Source organism: Phyllostomus discolor, chromosome 10, assembly GCF_004126475.2.
Source record: "Phyllostomus discolor isolate MPI-MPIP mPhyDis1 chromosome 10, mPhyDis1.pri.v3, whole genome shotgun sequence".
NCBI classification, from domain to species: domain Eukaryota; kingdom Metazoa; phylum Chordata; class Mammalia; order Chiroptera; family Phyllostomidae; genus Phyllostomus; species Phyllostomus discolor.
This window is the reverse complement of record NC_040912.2, coordinates 52,844,344-52,868,008: the sequence shown is the minus strand read 5'-3', so window position 1 is coordinate 52,868,008 and position 23,665 is coordinate 52,844,344. Positions and strand designations below refer to the sequence as shown.

Genomic DNA, 23,665 nt, shown 5'->3' with positions numbered 1-23,665 from the left:
GTATTGATAGATGTAGACAAAGCATTTGATAAAATCCAGTACCAATTTATAATAAAAAAAATCCTTTCAGCAAAGTGGGAATAGAGGGAACATACCTAAACATAATAAAGGCCATATATAGCAAACCCACTGCCAACATCATACTCAATGGACAAAAACTACAAGCATTTCCCTTAAGATCAGGAACAAGTAGGGATGTCTGCTTTTACCTCTCTTATTCAACATAGCACTGGAACTGCTAGCCACTGAAATTAGTCAAGAAGAAGAAATAAAAGGCATCAAAACTGGAATGGAAGAAGTAACACTGTCGTTATTTGCAGATAACATGGTAATGTAAATAGAGAACCCTAAAGATTCCACCAAGAAACTACCAGAACTGATAAATGAATTCACAGTAAAGTAGCAGTATACAAAATCAATATCCAGAAATCAGCTGCATTTTTATATGCCAATAACAGACTATCCAAGAGGAAAACTAAGAAAAGAATCCCATTCACAATTGCTTCAAAAAGATTAAAATAACTAGTAGTAAATCTAACCAAAGATGTAAAAGACCTGAAGACTAAAGAAGATACAAATAGATGCAAGAGCATACCGTGTTCAGTGGTTAGGAAGAATTAACATCACTAAAATGGCCATACTACTCAAAGCAATGTATAGATTCAATGCAATTCCTATCAAGATTCCAATGATATATTTCACAGAACTAGAACAAAAATTTCAAAAATATATATGGAACCAAAAATGGTCCCAAACAGCAACAGCAAACCTGAGAAAGAAGAACAAAGTTGGAAGAATCACACCACTTAATATCAAATTATACTATAAGTCTATAGTATTCAAAACAGCATGATATTGGCATAAAAACAGACACATAGATCAATGGAACAGAATAGAGAGATCAGAAATAAACCCACACCTTTATAGTCTAGTAATATTTGACAGAGGAAGTGAATGCATACAATGGGCTAAAGATAATTTATTCAATAAATAGTGTTGGGGTAATTGGATAGATAAGTGCAGAAAAATGAAATTACACCATATTCTTATGTCACACACAAGAATAAAATCAAAATGGGCTAAATACTTAAATATTAGACCTGAAACCATAAAAATCCTAGAAGAAAACATTGGCAGTAAAATCTCAGACATTGTAGCAATATTTTTTCTGGTATATCTCCTCAGGCAAGGGGAACACAAGGAAAAATAAGCAAATGGGACTATGCTAAACTAAAAAGTTTTTGTGCAGCAAAGTGAAAACCATCAACAAAATAAAGAAACAACCCACAGAATGGGAGAGTATATTCACCAATGATACATCTGATATGGGGATAATATCCAAAAATTTATAAAGAACTTATAAAGCTCAACACCAAAAAAACAAACAATCCAATTAAAAAATGTGCAAAGGACCTGAATAGACACTTCTCCAAAGAGAACATACAGAAGGCCAAGAGACATATGAAAAGATGCTCAATGTCACCAATCATCAGAGAAATGCAAATGAAAACATCAGTGACATATTACTTCACACCAGTCAGAATGGCTGTCATCAATAAATCAACAAACAATAAGTGCTGGTGAAGATGTGGAGAAAGGGGAACGCTTTTGCACTGTTGGTGGGAATGCAGATTGGTACAGCTACTGTGGAAAGCAGAATGGAGATACATCAAACAATTAAAAATGGAGCTGCCTGATTACATAGTAATTTCACTTCTGGGAATTTATCTGAAGAAACTTGAAAACTAATTCAAAAGAATATAGGCACCCCTACGTTCATTGCAGCATTATTTACAATAGCCAAGATTTGGAAGCAGCCCAAGTGTTCATCAGTAAATGAGTGGATAAGACAACTACAGTACATTTCCACAATGAATATTGCTCTGCAATAAAAAAGAAGAAAATTTTACCCTTTTGCAACAGCATGGATAGACCTGGAGAACATTATGCTAAGTGAAATAATCCAGTCACAGAAAAACAAATACCATATGATTTCATTTATATGTGGAATATAATGAACAAATTGAATGAAAAAGCAAAATAGAGAGTCTCACAGATAAAGAGCAGGCTGACAGCTTGGGAGATGGGGATTAGGGGGTAGAGGGATCAAACAAAAAAGCAAAAGGATTCATAGACATGAACAACAGTGTGGTGATTGTGGTGGGGGAGGGGTGAGTGGGGATGGAAGACGATATAAGGGTAATAAATAGTAATGGAAAAAAAATACAGCCCTGGCTGGTGTGGCTCAGTGGATTGAGTGCTGGCCTGTGAACCAAAGGGTCACCGGTTTGACTCCCATTCAGGGCACATGCCTGGGTTGTGGGCCATGTCCCCAGTGGGGGGTGTGTGAGAGGCAACCACAGAATGATCTTTTTCTCCCTTTCTGCCTCTCTTCCCCTTTGTCTAAAAATAAATAAATGAATAATCTTTAAGAAATACAATAAAAAAAAGATTTGCATTATTTCTGTAATTTATGACTTATTTTGTTATTGGAACTATGCTCTTGTGAGATCAAGCATTTGTCATAAATCACATGAAAAAATAAATGGAGAAACTTCTCTATTGAATGATGGGTAATATTTAAAGAAAAAATAAGGAACAGTGTCCTTATATCTCCAGCTCTGAGTTTTTTACTTTTGGGCTCTGAGCATTTTATGATCCTCTATCCTCAGAATCCCAGCTTTAGTAAATGGGACTCAGACTTGTGAATCTTCTGCAACTTCATCCAACTTGTTAATTTACTACATATTCTAAGGTGTTTCAACCAGAGCTGATGCCAAAAAATTGCAATAATTATTCATTGGTTTCCACCATTTCCCTGATATTTCTCACCAGGTTCACCATTGGTTCCCTAGTCCTTTCTGGGACTAGGTTAGACTGCTGACACATTCCCTGAACAAAAGGGATGAGGCTCAGTGCCCACTGTGACTTGGGGATTCAGGAAGAAGGTTCACATGTCACTATTTTCATCTGTGTGTATGTGTCCCCTCAGCACACACATACATTTGAGGAGAGTCTGCTCTATGGGATGCTGGTTGTAATTGGCATTAGCTGGATTTGCAAAGCACACCCCCATGAATCTGTTTGTTTCTTCCCAGTTGCTAGGTCTCAAAATCTACCCTGAAAAGGACCATGGTGGTTGTTATACCAGCAGAGGACCAGCTGTTGTCACAGCGGTAATGAGGTTTCATTCCAGGGGCCAACAAGTGCGGTATGAGACAGCTTTTGAGGTGCATTTTTGTTCATGAGAGAGACTGTGGAAATAGGTTAATGATGTATACTGTGGGCAAGAAGTTGAGGAGTGGCACTATACTTGCCTCTTATTTGCCATTTCCTAATTAGGTCTTTCTCCTGAATTAAAACTGTACTACTTCAAATCTAAAGCTGTAATTTTATGTAACAGCAATAGTCTGTCACCCAAATGCCATCCTTTGAAACTCAAGGTGAAAGTGAGAGCTGTGTTGTATTAATGTTGATGATTTCTAATTAATTCATCACTTTTTTCCTGGCAATTTACAGTTTGGCTTTGCTGACAGAAAGTTTTTAGTGGACTGTATAAAATAGTTCATGTATTCATTGCCCCCCACCCCCAGAGATAATTTTGAACATAAGTTTGAGCAGATAGAATAAGGGTTTAAAAAAGCAATGTAAGATAGAGAATCTTGCCTTATTTGGGAAACTATTTAGAAGGTCAGAATGCAAAAGAATCTTGTAAATAGCAAAAGAAATGAGCCAGCTGGGAGATGGGGGCTGGGTAGGGGATATAAGTTCTCAATGATTTACTTGGCAGAGACTGCCCCACTGGACTGGGATGAAGCTGAGGAATAGTATGGCTAGGAATCTTGTCTCCCCAGGCAGTGATTTAGATTTAGAGTGAGAATCAGAGGGAGTAAGACAGGTCTTTTTCCTTGGGAAGTATAGTCAGACCTGACTTGGTTTTTCCTGGTGTTGATACCCTCATTGGAGGAGGGTCCCTTGCCTGACACTCTCATAAATTTCCTCACTACTCCCTCATGGCACTTACTGAAGATCTTAGGTACATATTTGTGCAAGTCTTGATGAATATCCATCTCCCTCACTAGATTGAAAACTCCATGAAGGAAGGGCTAATGATATTGTTTTGTCCACTAGCCTAACTTCCATCTACAGTGCCTGGCAAGTAGCAGGTGGCCAGTAAATATTTACATTAACACATTTTTTATGTTTATTGAACAAGCAAATGGATATTTGAAGCATAGCCACAAAGAGTGCCACCAAGAATTGGTTGTACTCAGAAGCCAAATGGCAGAGGTCTCTGGAAGGACACTTTCACTTTGTTGCCAATGAATGATGTATCAGTGTTTCTTTATTTCTTTTTCCTTTGTATGTTACTTCCTTGCTAAATCCTTTACATTATACAGTTTCCTGATGGCTCGTAAAGCCCTACCTATAATCTCACTTTTATCGTCAGTCATGCACTCACTGTTAGTCTTCATCTTTCTCTTCACCACCTTTCTTGGTGCACCCTCCAAATGTAAATCTAGGCCTTAGCATTGCCCATCTCTTCTTAACTCACCCAGTCACTTGTTTCAAATGTTTCAAGCAGAGACAATACAGACTTTAAGACAAGGGTGTCAAACTCATTTTCACCAGGGGCCACATCAACCCTGTGGTTGCCTTCAAAGTGTAATTTTAGGATAGTATAAATGTAACTACTCTTTAACTAAGGGCAAGGATCTTGGTGCTGCTGCCGGGTAGAAACAAAGTGCTGGGTAGATAAAACAAGGTGAAGGGTCCGGTTCGGCCCGTGGGCCTTGTGTTTGCCACTTGTGCTTTAAAATGTTACAACAAAGAAATAGAGGAAATGATTTCTCTCCATTGCTTTATGTAATTTCATCCCTGCAGCTTTGACACTGTTGTCTACTTTCTAGTTTTTTAAAACTCTTGGATGCTAGATCACCATGCTCTAGGTTCCTCTCCTACTTATCCAGTCATTTCTTCTTTCTCTCCCTTCTTTCATTCCTTAAATGCTGATGTTTCCTAGGATGACTCCTTTGTCTTTCTTCCTTCCCTTTCTCCTTATGATTTCTCTGGATGTGTTGTTTTAGCTACAACATTTGTGCTTAGATCCTGTCTTGAGCTCCACTACAATTCCAGACCCTTAGTTTCAACTGTCTAGTGTCTGCTTTCATGAATTTCTATTTGTATTTTGCTGGAGTTTCCCAAGTAATTGGCTCACAATGGATGTTTCACCACTTCAGTTCAACCTCCATTTGCTACCAGAGTTGTTTTCTTGAAAATTAAAGCTGAGTGTGCCATTCTTCTTTTAAATACCTCTTATAAATGACCAGGTCTGTGGGGTATCATCATCACTATCATCATGGCTATATAAGTGCCTACTATGTGCCAGGCACTGTTCTAACCATTTTGTATATGTATTAACTCATATAATTTTTGCAACTGTCTTGTGAGGTAGGTATTGGTTACCCCCATTTTACAGCTGAGAAAACGGGTACAAAGATGGTATGTAACGTGTTCAAGAACATGCAAAGACAAAGTCCTTGACTCTCGGCTTGATTACATAGCCTTTTTCGAGACTGTTCTCAGCCTCCTTCTATCTTCCAATTGCATAAAACTTATATCTTTTTTTCCTCAACTCTCCACCCTCCTTCATACTGCCCTGTCTTTATGCCTGCTGTTCCCACTACTAACTCATTATTTACATGGTTAAGTTTTACTCATCCATTAAAATTTAGTCACCATATCATTTTCTCTGTGAGGATGTAAAACTCTCTAGACCAAGTTGGTTACTCCCATCCCTGTGACGATACTAAACTTTGTACACATTTGTCTTGTCATAGGACATTTTCTGCTTTATTGTACAGTGGGGCTCTGTTATGTATCTGGGTCCTCTAGAAAACTATGAGCTCCTTAAAATCAGAAAGTGTTGCTCTTTCATTCCTTTAGTAGGGGTCTTCTATACAGTTGGTTTTCAGAAATTGTTAGAGAAACCAGTTAACCAGAGCTCCCTGAGGTCAAAGACCTCATTTTTTCTTCTTCAGTGCTGTGTACCCAGCCTCTAGCATAACACATAGGAAGTGCTGTACTGATATTTGAGTGAAAAAAAATGAACTGGATTGTCAGGGTTTTAATGAAATTCAACCAAGTAGAACTTCCTATTTTGCATTTCCTAATTTGCAGGCAGCAGTCTCAGCAGTGCCTAGATGGGATCTTTTGGTGTTTAATAATTTTTTTAAAAAAATTAAAGTTAAGGCATGAGTGGTATTGGATTTTTCTTGACCCCTTTTTAAATTGTCTGATAATTAAGCATCATGGCATAGATAGATAAGAACACATTCTTATTTTAGACCAGTATCTGTATTTGTAATTTAATATATTTGTATTTTATATTACAGAACTATTTAGTTCTTACCCATAACCACTAAGAAGAAAAATAAAGCTGCTTGTTTGTTTATGAGTACTGATATATTAGGATTAGTGGAATTAAATCTTTTATAATCTAAAAATTATTTTCCATTGATTGAGAACAAACAGAAAAAGGGTTGTAAGAAGAGGTGTCCAGGTAACTTTGCTGCCTGGACAGGGAGCCTTTACCTGCTGGCCAGGCTTGATGGGTGAGAGTGTGATGCCTTGGGTGTTGATCACTGGCAGGATCTGGTTCCCGATGACTGTGGCGATGATCTGGCCCTGGGCATTTGTCAGGAGCTGGGGGGTGATTGACTGTACTTGAAGACCTTGAGTGCCACTCGCTGCCTGACTCGATGGCCCCGGATTTGGCATAAGAGGAATGGTCCCAATTATCTGCAAAAGATAGGCCCAGAGGTGAGGTGCCAGACTCTGTTCTGGGTCCACACCTGTATCTGCAGACCACTCTTTCCTAGTCTCTGCAGGAGGCTTCCTGAGAGGCCATTCAGGATCTGTGAACATACCTGGAGATCTGGAAATTCAAATGTGGAAGAAAGTGGGAGGTGATGAGAGTCTGAAGGAGAGATAGGCATACATGGACTGAAGGGGAAAATATCTTATTTAAAAATGAAATCAAGCAGTAGTGATGACAGAAACGTGATTGCTGCCAGGGCAGCACAGGTGTCTGCTTCATCTCAGAATTAGATGGAGGACAAATTCATCTTGGCACTTACAGCCCTCAGCCAGCTGGAGAGCCACATACATCCCTTGTCCACAGTGGCTCCTTTAACATGATGTCCCTTACATCCTTTCCTTGTCTTAATTCCCTTCTGCTCTCTCCTTCTCTCCTTTCCTTCATCGACATCCTGCTTCTTTCTCCAAGTCAGGGGTCAGCTCCCTCATACCCTAGCAGGATTGGGGCTTCAGCACCCAGGCGCCCATGACTGAAAGCCCACGTTCTAGAGTCAGGGAGTTAGGCTTACATTCCCAGCAGGACCACCTATTAGCTCTATGAGATTGGTCAAGGAATCTAAGTTTTCTGAGGCTTGAAAGAGTTTCATAAACAAAATTTTGTAACTCTTAAAATAGAGGTGATATGACTACAGATTCCTGAAGTAAAATATCAAAAGGTGTATTTTAAACTGAGGTCTAGCCCTGGCTGGCGTGGCTTGATGGCTTGTGTCCCAGCAGTGCCAGCCTGTGGACTGAGAAGTTGCTGGTTCAATTCCCTATTGGGGCACATGTCTAGGTTGTGGGAACATGGGAGAGGCAGCCAATCAATGTTTCTCTCACACATTGATGTTTCTTTTCCTTTCTTTCTCCCTTCTTTCCCCTCTCTCTCTAAAAAAAAAATATAAACCAACAACAACCACCTGTGGTCTAAAGGTTAGAGGTCAGGACTTCTTGGCAGGTGGCAGAGATGGTTATCTTTGCATCTAGGAGCCACTAGGCTCAGTAACAGTATCGTGCAGAGAGCACAGGAGGTGCCTGGCTGGATCCCATTACTGTGCTAAGGAGAAAAGCAGCTTGAGTAGAGCAGCAAGCATACGGGGTGTCTGTGAGCTCTAGACACATTCATGAATTGTTAGAGACAAATTGAATCTGTAAAAAATAGAAATTTGATCTATGTTTCCAATGTTATAGGCTCTCCTGGGGAAGTCATAGAGCTTGAGGTTGGAGGCTTTGCCCTCTGCACTCCATGGGATGGTTAACCAGTTCTGCTCTGCTGGTTATCTTCTATGGCCACCTCCCAGAGCAGTACTGTGGTGGCATGGCATGGAGGCCACCAAGACATATTAAAAATGCTTCTCATATGTATTATAGTGATTTCATGTGTATGATTTCATTTCAGTCCACATTCTTAACAACAACTTATGAGAAGTGGGCTTTAGTCCCACCCTACTTAGTAGGTAAGACAAGGGTGGCTCAGTTGTGACTCGATAGAGTGGCAACTGAGCTGGAGTCCAGGTCTGGCTGACCCCTAAATGTTTGCTTTTCTGTTATATCACCTGGCTCCCACAACATGGAGAACATTGGAGGGAACCAGCACTTTAAAAAAACATGCATTCTGTCTGCATTTACCCCCAGACAATAAGCTGCTTCAGGACTAAGTTTACACATAAATGATTATGTTTCCTACCCCAACTGTACCCTAAGCAGGCTTTTAAACATGTTTCTCAATAAATGTATGGCTTCTAGACTCTAGGGTTCCAGGTGCAATTTCTGCTCTGCAGAAGAACTGCAAAACACCACCACTCACTGACAAAATTGTCCCTTCCATCCCCCTCATTTCACTCTTGCTTCCACCATGAAAGCCCCTGTTGGACAGCACTAATGGAGGATCTGTGTGAATATCAAGTATCAGTGGCAGTTGTCAATGGATGCTGATAAAGGAATTATTGCGAGAGTGGCCAGTAGGCCCTTAGGGAGTTTGCAGCTCCTAAGTTTCACTGATCAAGCCTGTGATGCTTGTCCTGCAGCATCAGCAATGAGCATGTCCCATCAGTGCTAGCAAGGTCAGGAAAAGTCCACATCAATAGATTGGAGTACATAAGTACTTTATTAACGAGCGGTCTTATATTAAGCAGCTGAGTATCCAATGGCTATTTCCATGACCTCACAACAATGTGAAGAGACATGGGGAGCAGGGTTCTTTTCTGGATCCCACACCGTATACTTCCCCTCTCCACATCTGCACTGCACACTCTACTATTCCTCTTTCTACCCTTGCACTGTGAACTGTACCATCCCCCTCTCTACACTTGCTCTGCATACTTCACCATCCCCTCTCCACATTTGCACGATGAACTCTACCATCCCTGTCTGTACACTTGCACTGTAAACTGTACCATTCCCCTCTCCACACTTGTACTGTGAACTGAGCAATCCCCCTCTCCACAATACACTATGAAAACCCAATGGCTGACCCATCCACTCTGGCTACTCCATGTCAATAGCCTAAGAGACCCCACTCCATCTGACTATCCTGTGTTGAATGCTGGGTTCATTTAGGTTGCAAGGTTGTGGGGTCTATTTTAGGTAGGATGTCAGCACATTTAGGAGCTGTGTGAGTAAGTAGCATGGGGGAGGGCTACAGAGTAAGGCACAGCACCTGACAGCTATAAAACACACTGTGATGCAAAGAGAGGTGCTCTGCTTCTAGAAGATTGACAGGAGTCTATGCCGTCCTTGTGTAATGTGATGCTCTGCTTACTTTCTGGGTGGAAACAAGAAGAAAGAAAAATGCAAATAGACTTCCAGCTAGGATGGAGGCATAGGTAGACACACTGTGCTTCATTGCACAACCAGAATAAGGTCGGCAACAATTTAGAAACAAGATAACAACCAGATCTGACAGAAAATTGAACTGTATGGAAGTCGGACAACCAAGGAGTTAATATACACACATTCATCCAGACTGGTAGGAGGGGCAGAGTCGAGTAGCCATGTGGAGAGGGTTCAGTACAAAAAGTGGTGGCACTGAACGCTTAATGCATCCTGGGCACGTAGGGCATCCAGAGCACACAGGTGGCTTGCAGACCCAGCAAGGTGGTGACTATGAAGCGAGGCACTGCGAGCAAGGCACCTGGCTGTCTGGGCCTCATTTGTGTGCAGATAAACCAGGTGAAATTGGGCAGTGAGACAGACCACGCAACGCAGAATCCCAGCGTCAGGAAATAGAACCTCAGGACACTGACTGAAAACACCTGTGGGAGCTGATGCGCAGGGAGAGACTCCCAGCCTCACAGAAGAGTGTGTTGGAGAGACCCACAGGGTCCTAGAATGTACACAAGCCCACCCACAAGGGAATTAGCACCAGAAAGTCCCAGTTAGCTTGGGGGAAGTGGTAGAAGGGACTGAAATCCGACGGAGAGAGGAGCAAATGCCATCGTTTCCTCTCGGACCCCACCCCCACATATAATGTCACATCCCAGCACTGGGTTGTCCTGCCCTGGAGAACACCTAAGGCTCTGACCCTCATGATGTAACAGGCATGACCAGACCAAACAACAACAACAAAAGTTTCAAACCAAAAAACAAATGAAAGCTCCAGAACCAATACTTTTTGTTGTTGTTTTTAAAGATTTTATTTATTTATTTTTAGAGAGGGAAGGGAGGGAGAAAGAGAGAGAGAGAGAAACATCGATATGCAGTTGCTGAGGGCCGTGGCCTGCAACCCAGGCATGTGCCCTGACTGGGAAACAAACCTGCGATACTTTGATTTGCAGCCTGCACTCAATCCACTGAGCTATGCCAGCCAGGGCCAGAACCAATACTTTTAAGTGACCAAGAGATAGCCAACCTATTAGATGCACAGTTCAAAGCACTGCTGATCAGGATGCTCATAGAATTGGTTGAATTTGGTCACAAATTAGATGAAAAAATGAAGGCCACACTAAGTGAAGTGAAGAAAAATGCATAGGGAACCAATAGTGATGGGAAGGAAACTGGGACTCAAAACAATAGAGTGGACCAGAAGGAAGAAAGAAACAACCAAATAGAAAAGAATGGAGAAATAAGAATTCAAAAAAATGAGGTGAGCTTAGGAACCTCCAGGATGTCTTGAAACATTCCAACATCCGAACTATAGGGGTACCAGAAGGTGAAGAGGAAGAGCAGCAAGTGGAAAAGTTATTTGAACAAATAATAAAAGAGAACTTCCTCAATCTGGCAAAGGAAATACACTTCCAGGAAGTCCAGGAAGCTCAGAGAGTCCCAAAGAAATTGGATCCAAGGAGGAATGCACCAAGACACATAATTTCATTGGCCAAGGTAAAAATGAAGGAGAGAATCCTAGAAGCAGCAAGAGATAAGGAGACAGTAACCTACAAAGGGGTTCCCATCAGACTGTCAGCTGATTTCTCAAAAGAAACCTTACAGGAAAGAAGGGGCTGGAAAGAAGTATTTGAAGTCATGAAAGGCAAGGACCTACATCCAAGATTGCTCTATCCAGAAAAGCTTTCATTTAGAATGGAGGGCAGATAAAGTGCTTCTCAGATAACTTCAAGTTAAAGGAGTTCATCATCACCAAACCTTTATTTATGAAATGTTAAAGGGACTTATCTAAGAAAAACAAGATAAAAAACATGTATAGTAAAATGACAGCAAACTCACAATTATGAACAACCACAGCTAAAACAAAAACAAAAACAAACTAAGCAATCAACTAGAACAAGAACAGAACCACAGAAATGGAGATTACGTGGAGGGTTAGCAACAGGGGAGTGGGAGGAGGAGAGAGGGGGAAAAGGTATGGAGAATAAGCAGCATAGATGGTACGTAGAAAATAGATGGGGAGAGGTTAAGAATAATATGAGAAATGTAGAAGCTAAAGAAATTATGACACATGGATATGAACTAAAGGGGGGGATGTAGGTGAGAGAGGGTGAGCAGTGGGGAGGGGAATGAAGGGGGAAAATGGGACAACTGTAATAGCATAATCAACAAAATATATTAAAAAATGCAAAAAATCACCAGCCTTTTCCCTTATCTGCAAACTTGCATCCACACACTGTGCTGTGATATTACTAAAACATGGCGCCACCTGCTTCTCTCTTCTTTCTTAAGCCCTAGCATCATTTAACAAAAGCAGGAAAGCCCTAGTGTCAGAGCCAGAGGAATCTGGAATGGCATGACTGAAGGAACCCTTTAACAAGGAGAATTTTCCTTCACTGTGGGGTCAGGGTCAGAGGCCATGCTGGTCAGGAAGCCTCTATGAAGTTATGCATTTCTCATTTTTGTTTGCCCTTCAGGGGAGCTGGTACTGCCATTTCAGCATGTCAAACACTTGACAGTGCATTTGGTGAATTTTCTAGTATTCCCCACTGTATTTACAACATACTGATTGTAACTAGATCCCATTCAACAAAGGGTAGAGATGAGTGCACATTGTGTTGCCTAAAAATTGTCAGATGTACTTATTTCACTAAGGATGGTCCCCATTCCTCTCATCACTTCTACAGGTTTCCTCAAAACACTTCCTCAGACTGATATCAAAGATCAAAAAGAGGAAATGAGAGGAGCTGAGGTAGCCAAGGTGTGAGGATATTGGCATTCTTAAAAAGGTGGCAATTTTACCTGTGGAAACTGTGATTTAAATTAAAGGCCTTTTCATATTCCAGGAAAGTATTTTCATCTACACATATTTCAACTATATCAGGAAATTAAAATGGAATTTTGATATTAGGAAAATTCTGACTTGAGGGCAAAGATACAAAAAGGATGTGTTTGAAACACTTGTAGTCTAACTTTTGGAGTTTAAGTTTCTGGCTCCCAGAGCTAAGGACATGTCACTGAGCAAATGCAGCCCCTAGGCTGTGACTCCTGCTCAACGCATTAACTTCACAAGACAGATTATAGCTCTGTTAAGATGCTGAGGACTCTGGCAGAGCAGCCTAGTACTTGCAGGCCATTCTCTATGTAAGGCATATTGTCATGTGCCATGGGGTACACCAGGAGATGTGATGGGATACAGGATGAGGTGATAAGACAGGCACATAGCATGGAAAGATTCTAACAATCCAATACAGAAATGCTATGCACCAAACGAGAGGCAAGTTCTATTTGATAAGAATCTCTGCACCTATGTGGTGGGTACTCAAAAGAACTTCGGGAATCGGTGAGTGATTTCAGAGAAAGAAAGATGGGGATTTGTAGGAAAGGATTCATAGAAGAAATGGAGGCAGAGCAGTGTGTTGGAGGCTGGGTGGGATTTGGAAAGGCAGGGAAACCATTCCAAACAAGATTCTTCTATCCTGGAGGAGAAAGACATGGATGCAAATGAGGGCAGAGAAAGTGGAGCAATGACAGGTCAGCCTGGAAGGGTCAAATTTCATCTGCCAAGGGGTTTCTATGAATGGTTTTTGTGGGGGTGAAGAGGAGTGCTGAAATGGAGCTATTTCAGGTGTGAATGCAACAGTGTGGATAGAATGGATTGAAGTGGGCAAGAGACTACGCACAAGGAGCTTAGTCACTAGGATGCTATTGCAGTTGTCCAAGTGTGAAGCAATGCCTCAGTGAATCCTTGACAGAGGGTTTGCTTGATTCTTTCACTTCCATTTCAATTCAAAAAGCACGGCCTACCTTATTTCTTGGTTGCAACATTAGAAATTTTTGAGTGAGGTTATTGCCTCATCAATCCCACAGCAAATAGCTAAGGCATCATTTGCAATGATCCTGTATGTCTTTGTCCTGACTCTAACAGTAATGATTTATCTCTGATGAATGCTTTAATCAGGCCAAGGCCCATCCTGGTATTGTAATGATCATTTGTGACCTAAAAGAGTTCCAGCCTCTCTGACAGGGGACTTATTTTGTTCTTGCTGTTCATGTTCCTCTGTCTGTTTCCTTGGAGAAGTTAAGAAATCAATGTTGCAGGAGCAACTAGAACAAATAATTAAAATGACTGCTAGTGTTCATTAGCACACATATCACTGTTTTTCTAAGAATTTGGGTGGCTTACACATAAATGTGACTATTATTAATACAGTGGCAATCATAACTTTAGCCACCATAAAGGTTAGCTTGCAATTATAACAAACCCTCGTGATTCAGGGCCACATCACTCCTTTTGGTCACCAGGTTATTGTTACAATACCCCTGGCACTGGCCAGGTAGCTCTCAGTTGGTTAGAGTGTCATCCTGATATGCCAAGGTTTCAGGTTTAATCCGCAGTCAGGGCACAGACAGAATCAACCAATGAATGCATAAATAAGTGGAGCAACAAACTGATGTTTTTTTCTCTTTCTCTGTGTCTCTGTCTATCTGTCTCTCTTCCTTTCTCTAAAATCTGTTTTTTAAAATGCCTTTATGCTCTGGCCAGGTAGCTTAGATGGTTGGAGCATTGTCCCATATACCAGAAAAGGTTATAGGTTCAGTCCCCAATTGGGGTGGATTTGGGAGGCAACTGATCAATGTTTCTCTCTCTCTTTCTCTCTCTCTTCTCTCTTTCTCTCGCCCTCCCCTTTCCTCTCTCTCTCTAAATCAATTAAAACATATCCTTGATTGAAGATTTTTAAAAATGCCCTTATGAACCTCAGTCTAGTTGAGGTATTCAGTAGGGATGAATTATAACTGAGGGAAGATAGATTGTGTTGAATTTATTCACTGTTAACATGTAGGTGTCATCATTATCAGCAGTAGCAGTTGAGAGTGGCATCAAAGAAGTCCAGGGCCTCCAGACAAGTTGTCTGATTGGCTATATGTTGTAATAGTCTATAACATGCTGTTAAAGTTTGCTACAGAGTATGAGATTACAGATGTCAAATTGACAAATAATTTTGTTGCACATATCTTTAAGAAAAAGAATGCACCAATGTTGTAAATCGATGACTTCTTCATGTCTTTCAATTCATCAGCAGAGATAATTCTTTGCCAAATATTTGTGTAACCTCAGCAGTTTTTGATCAGGAGGCTTTTGTTAACACTGACATCACTCTGTCCATTCTTGAAAAAAGTGCTTATAGTATTTGAGAGCCAAGAAACTGGTGGGAGAGCTCACCAGAATGAAAGCAGCCAGTCACCTAACCTTCCTTCCTGGTCTGGCTGTAGCCACTCCTTTCTTTCTCCAAGGGATGATTTTTGTCTTCTTTATATAATATATGCATTTTAGTCTCATTGTTCTCCTAGGTTTAAGGTTAAATTAACAGAGGTATTTTGGCAGTTCTGATGTTGATTCCAGGAAAAGTAAGACAATACAATTATTTATTTTTTGCAATATGCAATCTAGTGCCTTCTTGAATGGAGCTCTGTTCAAGATGCAGAACAAAAGAAGTGTGAATGCTGAGATGGTTCTCTAGCAGAGTGTCTGAATTAGAGAATAGTAAAAGCATGAAGATGAGCAGATCAAGGAGTTCAATTAGAGGAAGACACTCAACTAAGGACAAATAGATGTAATGTTGCAGGCAACATCAATCAGTTGGCTATAACTTTCTTAAGCTCTGGAGTTCTGGGATTCAGGAAGAAACAGTGCCATGATGATTAACACTGTCTGGCATGGGTATGGATGTAAGGGATGACAATGTGCCTGAAAGTGACATAGTTGAAAAGCCCAGGATATGAGACAAATTAACTTAGATCATCCTGAAAGAAGTGAATGACACCCATTTCCTTAATGAGCAACTGTGAGGAAGAACTTAATAAGGTTTACATTGTCATACTTATATCATGGATATTGATAGGTATGCTACCCCTTGGAATACCTACCTACTCAGCGTTTTTCACTGTCAGTTAGAATAAGAATCCTTGCTGGGTGCTCTATTTGGTTTCAACTTTAGAAACACACTCACAGACAAAACTGAAGAATTGCAGATGTTGTGATCTTCAGAATGTCACTTTCAGTAGCATATGATTATATGCCCAAATGCTAGTTCTGTTTGCTTTCCCCACTTATATGGGAAGGGGTTTGATAATCACAAATTACTAGACAAAGAAATTCAAGCTTGTAATTCTCTACTAATCTTCCAACCCCTCTAGGCTATCTTACCATTGCATGTGTGAGGGTGTCAAGTATGAGAGTGATGTACTGTCTTATTTTTAAATTTAACTTGAACATTTTGGGTCTATAATTAAGTAGTTTATATAAATTAAACAATATACATGACTTATTCATGAATATTAGTGAGAATTACCTAGCTATTGCTATCCACAATTTTGAAATTAGCTAAAGATAAGGACTGCCAATACTTTTATTAAGGTCAATAACGCTAAAAAAGGAGATGCCATGGGTTATACTGTCAGGACTTTGTTAACTAAGAACACTTGAAAAGTAGAGGAGAAAAGAAAGCAAGAAGGGAACATGGAAGAAAAGAGAGGAGGGAAATTAACAAGATACCAGAGGTAGAGAGTTTAAAATTGCGAGCAGAACATACATTTTCCTATAAACTGTGAATTCAGTTTATTTCTGAGAGGTAGTTTCTGCTATTTATAACACTGATTGTTGAAGTTTCAGCTGACTTACATATAGATACTATTCAAATGCCTTAGTTGCTAAAGTTCTTCTGAAGTTTTCGAAAACCCGAAGATTCTAACATGGAAGGACCACCCCAGGAGAGCACAGTGACAACACATAAGAAAAGAGTTGGGAGGAATTTTGGCATAATCATTTGGCAATTATGTTAGACAGATTATTCTCATCAGTAATATTTATAAGGTACAATAAAGATGTGCTTTTATGGGTCTCCATTTCCCCTCTTGTCTTTAATTGAACACAAGACTACTCCAAACTCCTCAACTCACTATTGTCAACAGTCTGTCATTTGTTTAATTGTTGAGAAAGAAGAAATCTAATGTGTATGCCTTTGCTTTCCAGTTACAAATGATGAGGCGGGGTTAAAGGATCCTACTAGATCTTAATGATGTAAGACAGAATGAATGATGTTACCATAGGCAGTCATCAGTCGAAGTAGGGATCCAGGTGGCCTGCCAACTCCAACCAACTCCCCAAAATGTGTAGGTGCTGTGTCCAACTAAAAGGTGGGCTGAGGGCGATGGCATCTCCAGGCTTCCTGATGGCAGGTCATGTAGCCTCCTACCCCTCCCCACTGACCCTGATACTGGTAGACAGGGAGCATGGGGAGTCTCCACTTTGGCCAAGATGGTGCAGAGGGAGATTCTTATACTGAGCACACCAAAAGCCAGAAAGATGAATGAATAGGACTGAAGTGTGCCAAAAGATAGCAAGGTAATTGGATAGAAAAAAATAAGCCCTCCACTCTCTATCACTTCCTATCCCTATAAGAACCTCTGGTGTTTAGCAGGATAGGGGCTGGTCCTTGAGATGGACCTTCATCATTATTCTAGATCAGGGCACCTGAATAAACCTTTCCTTTTGCACAAGCACTTGTCTCACAAGTTTGGTTGTTATTGTAGAAAGCAGCTGAACCTGAGTTTTTGGTTGCAATGTCAGTTCCAAAGGTGTTTTGAAGGAATGATGTTTATGGAGCATACAACCTGAACTCTAGTTATGCAGTCCATGAGCTGCAGACATTGTGGAAGAAACTCTACTTCTCAGGAACTGACAGGTTTACCAGGGAAAAGTCAACTCAATTGATACAATGCTCTTTCTTACTGGACCTGAATCTTTCTCAAATGCCTTGGCAAAATGAAGTTAGCAGCTGCAGCCATGTTCTAAACTATTAACAGTTTCTACCTCCATAATACTACAGCTGATTCTGGCATACTCTACATTCTGGAGGCAAGGGTTTCTTTTTTTTATAATTTTTAATTTTAAGGTGCATCAATATCTGTTCTTACATATTTGGCTATAATTGTAAGATTTTCTACTTTCTTTTTTATTTCAGTTCTCATTCAAGTGCTAGGAAACATTGACAGAATAAAAGTTTTGATTCAGTGTATAATCAAAAAATCAAATTAAATTTATACAAGATTATATTACACTGAGATGAGAGTTAGTGAGGAGCCATCATTAATATTTACATGGCTTATTCTAGAGTGACTGATATGTGGGAAACAGTGTCCAGGAAATCAATCCTTTTCTTGAACATAGTACAGTTGCCCACCATCAACACAAGTTTAAAAATTATATCTGAATAGTAGATCTACTATACTAAAAAGCATATTGTCAAACTCTGGATTATTTAGGAGTTCTTGTTTTTCCCATGGTGTTTTCCCTCTACTGCTCTGCTTCCATTTTACTCTACTAGAAGATGAGATGAGGAAGACAGAAAAGGGGAGAGTCGATTTTGTAAAATGTTAAGTCTATGGTTTGTTTGACCATGATATTGGAATTAAATGACTTCATCTGTGACTGGGAAAAATACTCCATGATACAAAGTAGGTTCTCCCAGAAAAGGTCAGATAAGCAGACTCTCAGCACTACAAACAATTCTCCTTGGGCAAGGAGAATGGAATTTGGAGAAAACCTTTGGAAATGGACAGAGAACTTGCCACTTGTTCCATGCCTAAGTCTTCTCCTTGAAAACTTATTGCCTATTTATTAACATATACTAAAGGCTTGAGTTTATAAGTTTAGTTGCTTACACAAATATTAATACTTTCACATGTTAAAAGTATCCCTATATGGATAGATAGTATGGACATCATGTAGCAGGAGTGGAGGACTGAGATAATTGTAGATGATTCTGGCAAATAAATAAAAACCTACTCAACTTTGTCTGGAAATCCAGACAAAGGCAATTTTCAGAACCTCTCTGTCTTATTCTGAGTGGCTTCAAAATTAAGAGTGTGTTTTATTCATGCAGTGATTCATGCACAAATTGATCACTCACATACTCACTCACCTACCCACTCAGTCAGCAAAGCCTTTCTGGGGGCCTGTTGTGTACCTACTTTGGGCCATACCATATAATTTTTGAAAATTCTTTCTTTTGGCTTAATAGGAACATTCTGTAAATCTTGCCATATATGGCACCAGTAACCCACCAGTGAGGAAGAAAGTCTGTTGTTCCAGTAGTTAGGACAGTCAAGATAGAAGCATTTTACACAAAGCTAAAACCCCTGCCCTTAGCAAGAGTCCTGCCTGCTCTTTGCAATTGTCAATGACTTAAGTTGATCTCCTGTGACTATTTGCTGAATTCACCCTTCATTGAAATAGATTCTTATTTTCTCCTGAAAAATGGTAGATTTTTAATCTTTTAAATCAATATTATTGAAATTTGATTTCAGGCACTGTCCTAGATTTTGGAAGTCTGAGAAATATCTGATGATCCTAAATTTTGCTTTAAAATCACTTTGATTGTAAAAAAGAAGATAACTAAACTGCTTTCAGAAGTCAGATAGTAAATAGGGGGTAAGTGGGAAGTAAATTCACTGGGACTCTGATAAATTGAAAAAGCTAGTTCCCACTAGAGAGTAAAAATGACAGGCACACAGTGGGGGATGCCCTTCAGTGTATGGTAAAGGGCCCAGGGTAGTCCAACCTTTTTGCACCTTTAGGTGGCACTGAAAGAAGAGCTGTCTTGGGCCACAAATTAAATACACAAACACTAACAAAACCTGATGAGCAAAAGAAAAAAAAGTCTTAAGTAAATATACCATTTTGTGTTGGGCCACATTCATAGCCATCCTGGGCCACACGTGGCTCATGGGCAGCAGGTTGAACACCCCTGGAACATTGTGTCTTCTCAGTGACCACACTACAGTAGTAATTTCTGCCTTCTTGATTCCGCCACAAGGATCCATATGAATTCATTACATGGTTAATAAGGGCTCAGTTCTACCAGGCTCTCAAAGTTGCACCTTCATCTATGAATGTTATATCAATTTATATAATTTTAATGTTTTAATTTTTATTATAATATTTCCATCTATAGAGTCCTAATTGAAATGTATACTTCAATCTGTAGCTATTGATGACAAAGGCAAGTGTGACATGTCACACTTCAAGTGTGAAGTCAAATTCCTTCAAGTCATTGTAACCTTGGTTTCAATTTGTAGCTTCTCATTTTATTTTCAATGGGAGGAAATGAAAATGTTTGTGAATATGATCTAGTACTTTAATCTCCAACTTTCTTTAGAGATTTTACATTTTTATTATGATATTCATTACATTTTTCCAGTAGGGCAAAAACCAGAAACAAAGACAAATTCTTAAAGATGAACTGGAAACATTTTTTTTATCATCTTTTTGCACTTTTCTGTGGTGATGCCATAATTTTGCAGCAAAACCAACTTTGGAAGTCTTTATATGGCTTTGCTTAAGACTTTAAGTTCTAATGCCAGCAAAAACCAGTCTAGAATTTGGGTAAGTATTTCTGCTTTGCCTGTTGATGGCAGATTAAGTGACTAAATCAGACTGAAGTAATGTATTGCTCATAAGAACACCTTTTAGTTTAACTCAACTTTTGTCCTTAGAAGCTGTAGTAAACATTCCTAAATTAAGTGCTGGGCCTATGAACTATTTATTTTATATTTCTTCCCAAGTGCAAAAAAAAAAAAGAACTACAGCAATCAGAGCAAAACTAACCTAAATTGGAGACCAGTGATTGCCAATATTGCAAATTCTTTGGAGCAATGGATTTGGTGAAGGAAATATTTGGCAATGGCTCAAGAAAATGCAGCACACATTTAGCATCACATAGTGCTGTGAGTGCATTCAGGCTGTAAAGCTGAATTTAAATTAGTATAAACAACAAAACAAGCCTCTAAGAAAAAAACCCTGTCTTTAAAAATGCATCTGTTTATCACCACCCAGTTTCATAAGTCCAAGATGATTAATATGCTTTTTGTGAAGGGAATATCTATTGTTGTAGCAAAATTAAATGTATTTTGATACTTGTGTGCAATATTTATCTACCTGTTCAACCAGAAAAAAGTTGTGCTCATCACTCTAACATATATTACTTTTTCAATTTCCTCTTAGTAATGTTTTCTTAATGTTCCTCAGGGTGAGACCACAGAATTTCTTATTTCTCATAACAAAGACCATAACTCATTAGAATTATGTTGATGAGTTTTTCTCATAAAATTGTATTCTCATTGTCATAGGTGACCAATCTGCATTCTTACCCCTAATCCACAGGCAGGTTTTGACAGATTTAGGTAATGGGGCCACTGCATTCTTCCAGCTATGGTTTTTCACTCAAAAACCATTTATATTCTGCTCCTTCAAATTTGGTACTAGAAAAATATATTTTATCATTACTAATGTATTTTATCACGACTAATATAATAATTACTTTCCAACTAGGCTGTTCTAAGCTGTGTAACTTATAATTTATAACAATGGTAAACATTTTGGAATTTTTAATTTCAAAACTATTTTTGAGGTACAGCCTTATCAGGAATAAGTTTTATAGTCTTGCCTGATGAAATCATTCGCAAACTATACATATATATTGTAACATGATGTAGAAGTTGGTATAATGATTCTTAAATTGAAGGACAATTGAGATATTTAATCACAAAATTATTACTTAATCCATAATGCAAAGCTAAAGAAGTTATCTGCCTAATTACTCTAAAAATTTTGGGATATTTCTAGCAATGTGTGTGGGAACAGATTTGGTGTCTGAGAAGAATAAGTTCTTACCATTTTTCTGATTCATTTGGGTTCCAGATTGCAGTAAGAAGCCTAGATGTGCAAAACCATCTATATTATCTCTATATTATCTTCTTTTCTACTATCTTATCTTCATGTGAGCTGAGAGGGGCAGCAACTCTACTTTTTAAATATTTTAAAAAGTATAAGAATTTTTTATCTAAAAAATTAAAATGGGTTCTCAGAATCCTGAGTAGCACGCCATCTCTTTTGTGATCATCTAAGTAATTATATATCACCTTTGACACATTGATTTAAGGATCCTTTTTCTTAAGGATATCATCTTTTTTCCCTTTTTCAGTTTTTTATTATGGTAAAATACATATAACACTAAACTCACCATCTTAACCATTTTAAGTGTACAGTTCAATGGTATTGAGTACATTCATAATATTGTGCAACCATCTCTGTAACTTTTTTCTTCTTATAAAACTAAGAGTATATACTCATTAAACAATAATTCCCTAGTCCCCTCTCTCTTCAGCCCCTGGCAATCATTTTATTTTCTTTCATTTTTTTATTGTCGTTCAAGTACCGTTTCTCCATTTTATCACCCTTTGTATTAAACATCTGAAATAATTCTTTTATAACCCAGTGATGCTGGGTTATAACTTGCAATCCTTTTTTAACTTGCAATCAAGTCCTCAAATTTCATGTGAATTTGAAACCAACTATTGTTTTTCTAGCTGTACATATCACTGATCTTTTGGCTGTCTGGGTTAGCTTGCTAACCTCACCTGCAGATTCATGAAGGCAGATGGAAATGCTTTCATTCTAGAGAATCAGAGGCAACACACAATAGTTAAATCAACCTAGCAGGTAATATCCCCATGGCCCTGCCTTTTGATTAAATAAGTACACCATTTTGTTATAAGGAAAAGTGGATGTTATTGTGTCCAACAGTCACACAGTCATGTTAGAGAAGCAAGCCAGATATGGCTAGTCTTCTGCTGTTGATAATCTGGAGAAAACAAGACAGTCAGTTTAATTTACTACACACAGGTGTGAGCAGCAGACTCAAAATCATCACACTGGCCCTTTCTGTTTGCTGGAGTAACCATGGATTTCAAGACTGAGGTGGTTTTGAAAGGGAACAAGTTGGAAGAGGCAGGACTTGCTCAGTATGCACTGTGTTCCAGGTGCTGTGTCAAGCACTTAACAGCCTTTATTCCCTTTACTTCTTACAACAACCCTGAAACATAAATTGTTTAAAAAATTGAAGGGAGTAAATAGACAAATGCCATTTTCATCAGATATGGTAATGCTGGATGGCATTGTGCTCACAAGCATTTCCAAATAAAACTTCAATATATTACATAGATTCCAGTTTAGATCAGCCACTCTAAGTGGATTAAAATGTATATGAGTGAAGACAGCACAGTGTCTATGGAATGACTACTGTATGGCAGGCATGGTATTAGGCACTTAGGTACATAATGGTGAAAGTGCCTTTACTCAGAGGAAAGCTGGGCTTTGAAGCAGCCAGATCTGGGCTCAAATCCAGGCTCCATCACTTACTGGTGTGGCCCTGGGAAGCTGGTTAGCTTTTCTAAGCCTCCATTTCCTTAGCTGTAAATTAGACACAATAGTGCAAGAATATTGTGAGAATGAAAGGAAATGAAGAATTTGTACAAATTGCTTATCGGATTGTGTATTAAGTTATATAAAACTGTTCATTCAGTCCACAGATTTTATTACTCTGTTTATGCTTACTTTGTACCAGGTGCTATTCTAGCCACTTGGGATACAATGGTGAAAAAAACAAAAAAATTTAAATTATTGTTGGAGCACAGTGATTAAGAGCAATCTCTGATACCAGACAAAACAGTTTGATCCCAGCATTTCTAGCTGGGTGCACTTGGAAGTTTCTTAAACTGTACAATGGGGATAGAGTATATCCCATGTTCGTGGTCAAGATGAAATGAAGTAATATATCAAATGCTAAGCACTCTCTAGCATGTATGAAGTGTTCAATAAATAGCAGCAATTAATTAATTTTATTATTGTAAGTACTAATTTCCTTACAACCCTGAGAGGAAGGTATTGTCATAGAAAAGAATATTGTAGCTGACTAAGCTTAGGTGTTTTGCCTGGGATTGCAGAGTTCCTTGGGGATGGTATGTGATTTGAAAGCCTGTGTTATTTACCTTGGGCTGCCTTTCACGTGTGCACATGGACATTTGTACTGTCTACCTGTTACTCTGACAAGACTGAATTTTTGTGAGTATCTATTGGCAAGTG

At 39.1% G+C, this 23,665-nt stretch overlaps 1 protein-coding gene across 1 annotated transcript in view; it reads right to left on the bottom strand.

Annotated features, from left to right (window-relative positions):
• Positions 1-6,814, bottom strand: part of POU6F2 (POU class 6 homeobox 2) — a 35,558-nt gene extending 28,744 nt beyond the window's left edge. The window contains exon 1 of the mRNA XM_028525817.2: positions 6,595-6,814. Coding sequence (XP_028381618.2) covers positions 6,595-6,780 — 186 coding nt within the window. The 5' untranslated portion in view covers positions 6,781-6,814. The remainder of the gene's footprint in view (positions 1-6,594) is intronic.
• Between the last annotated feature and the right edge of the window lie 16,851 nt (positions 6,815-23,665).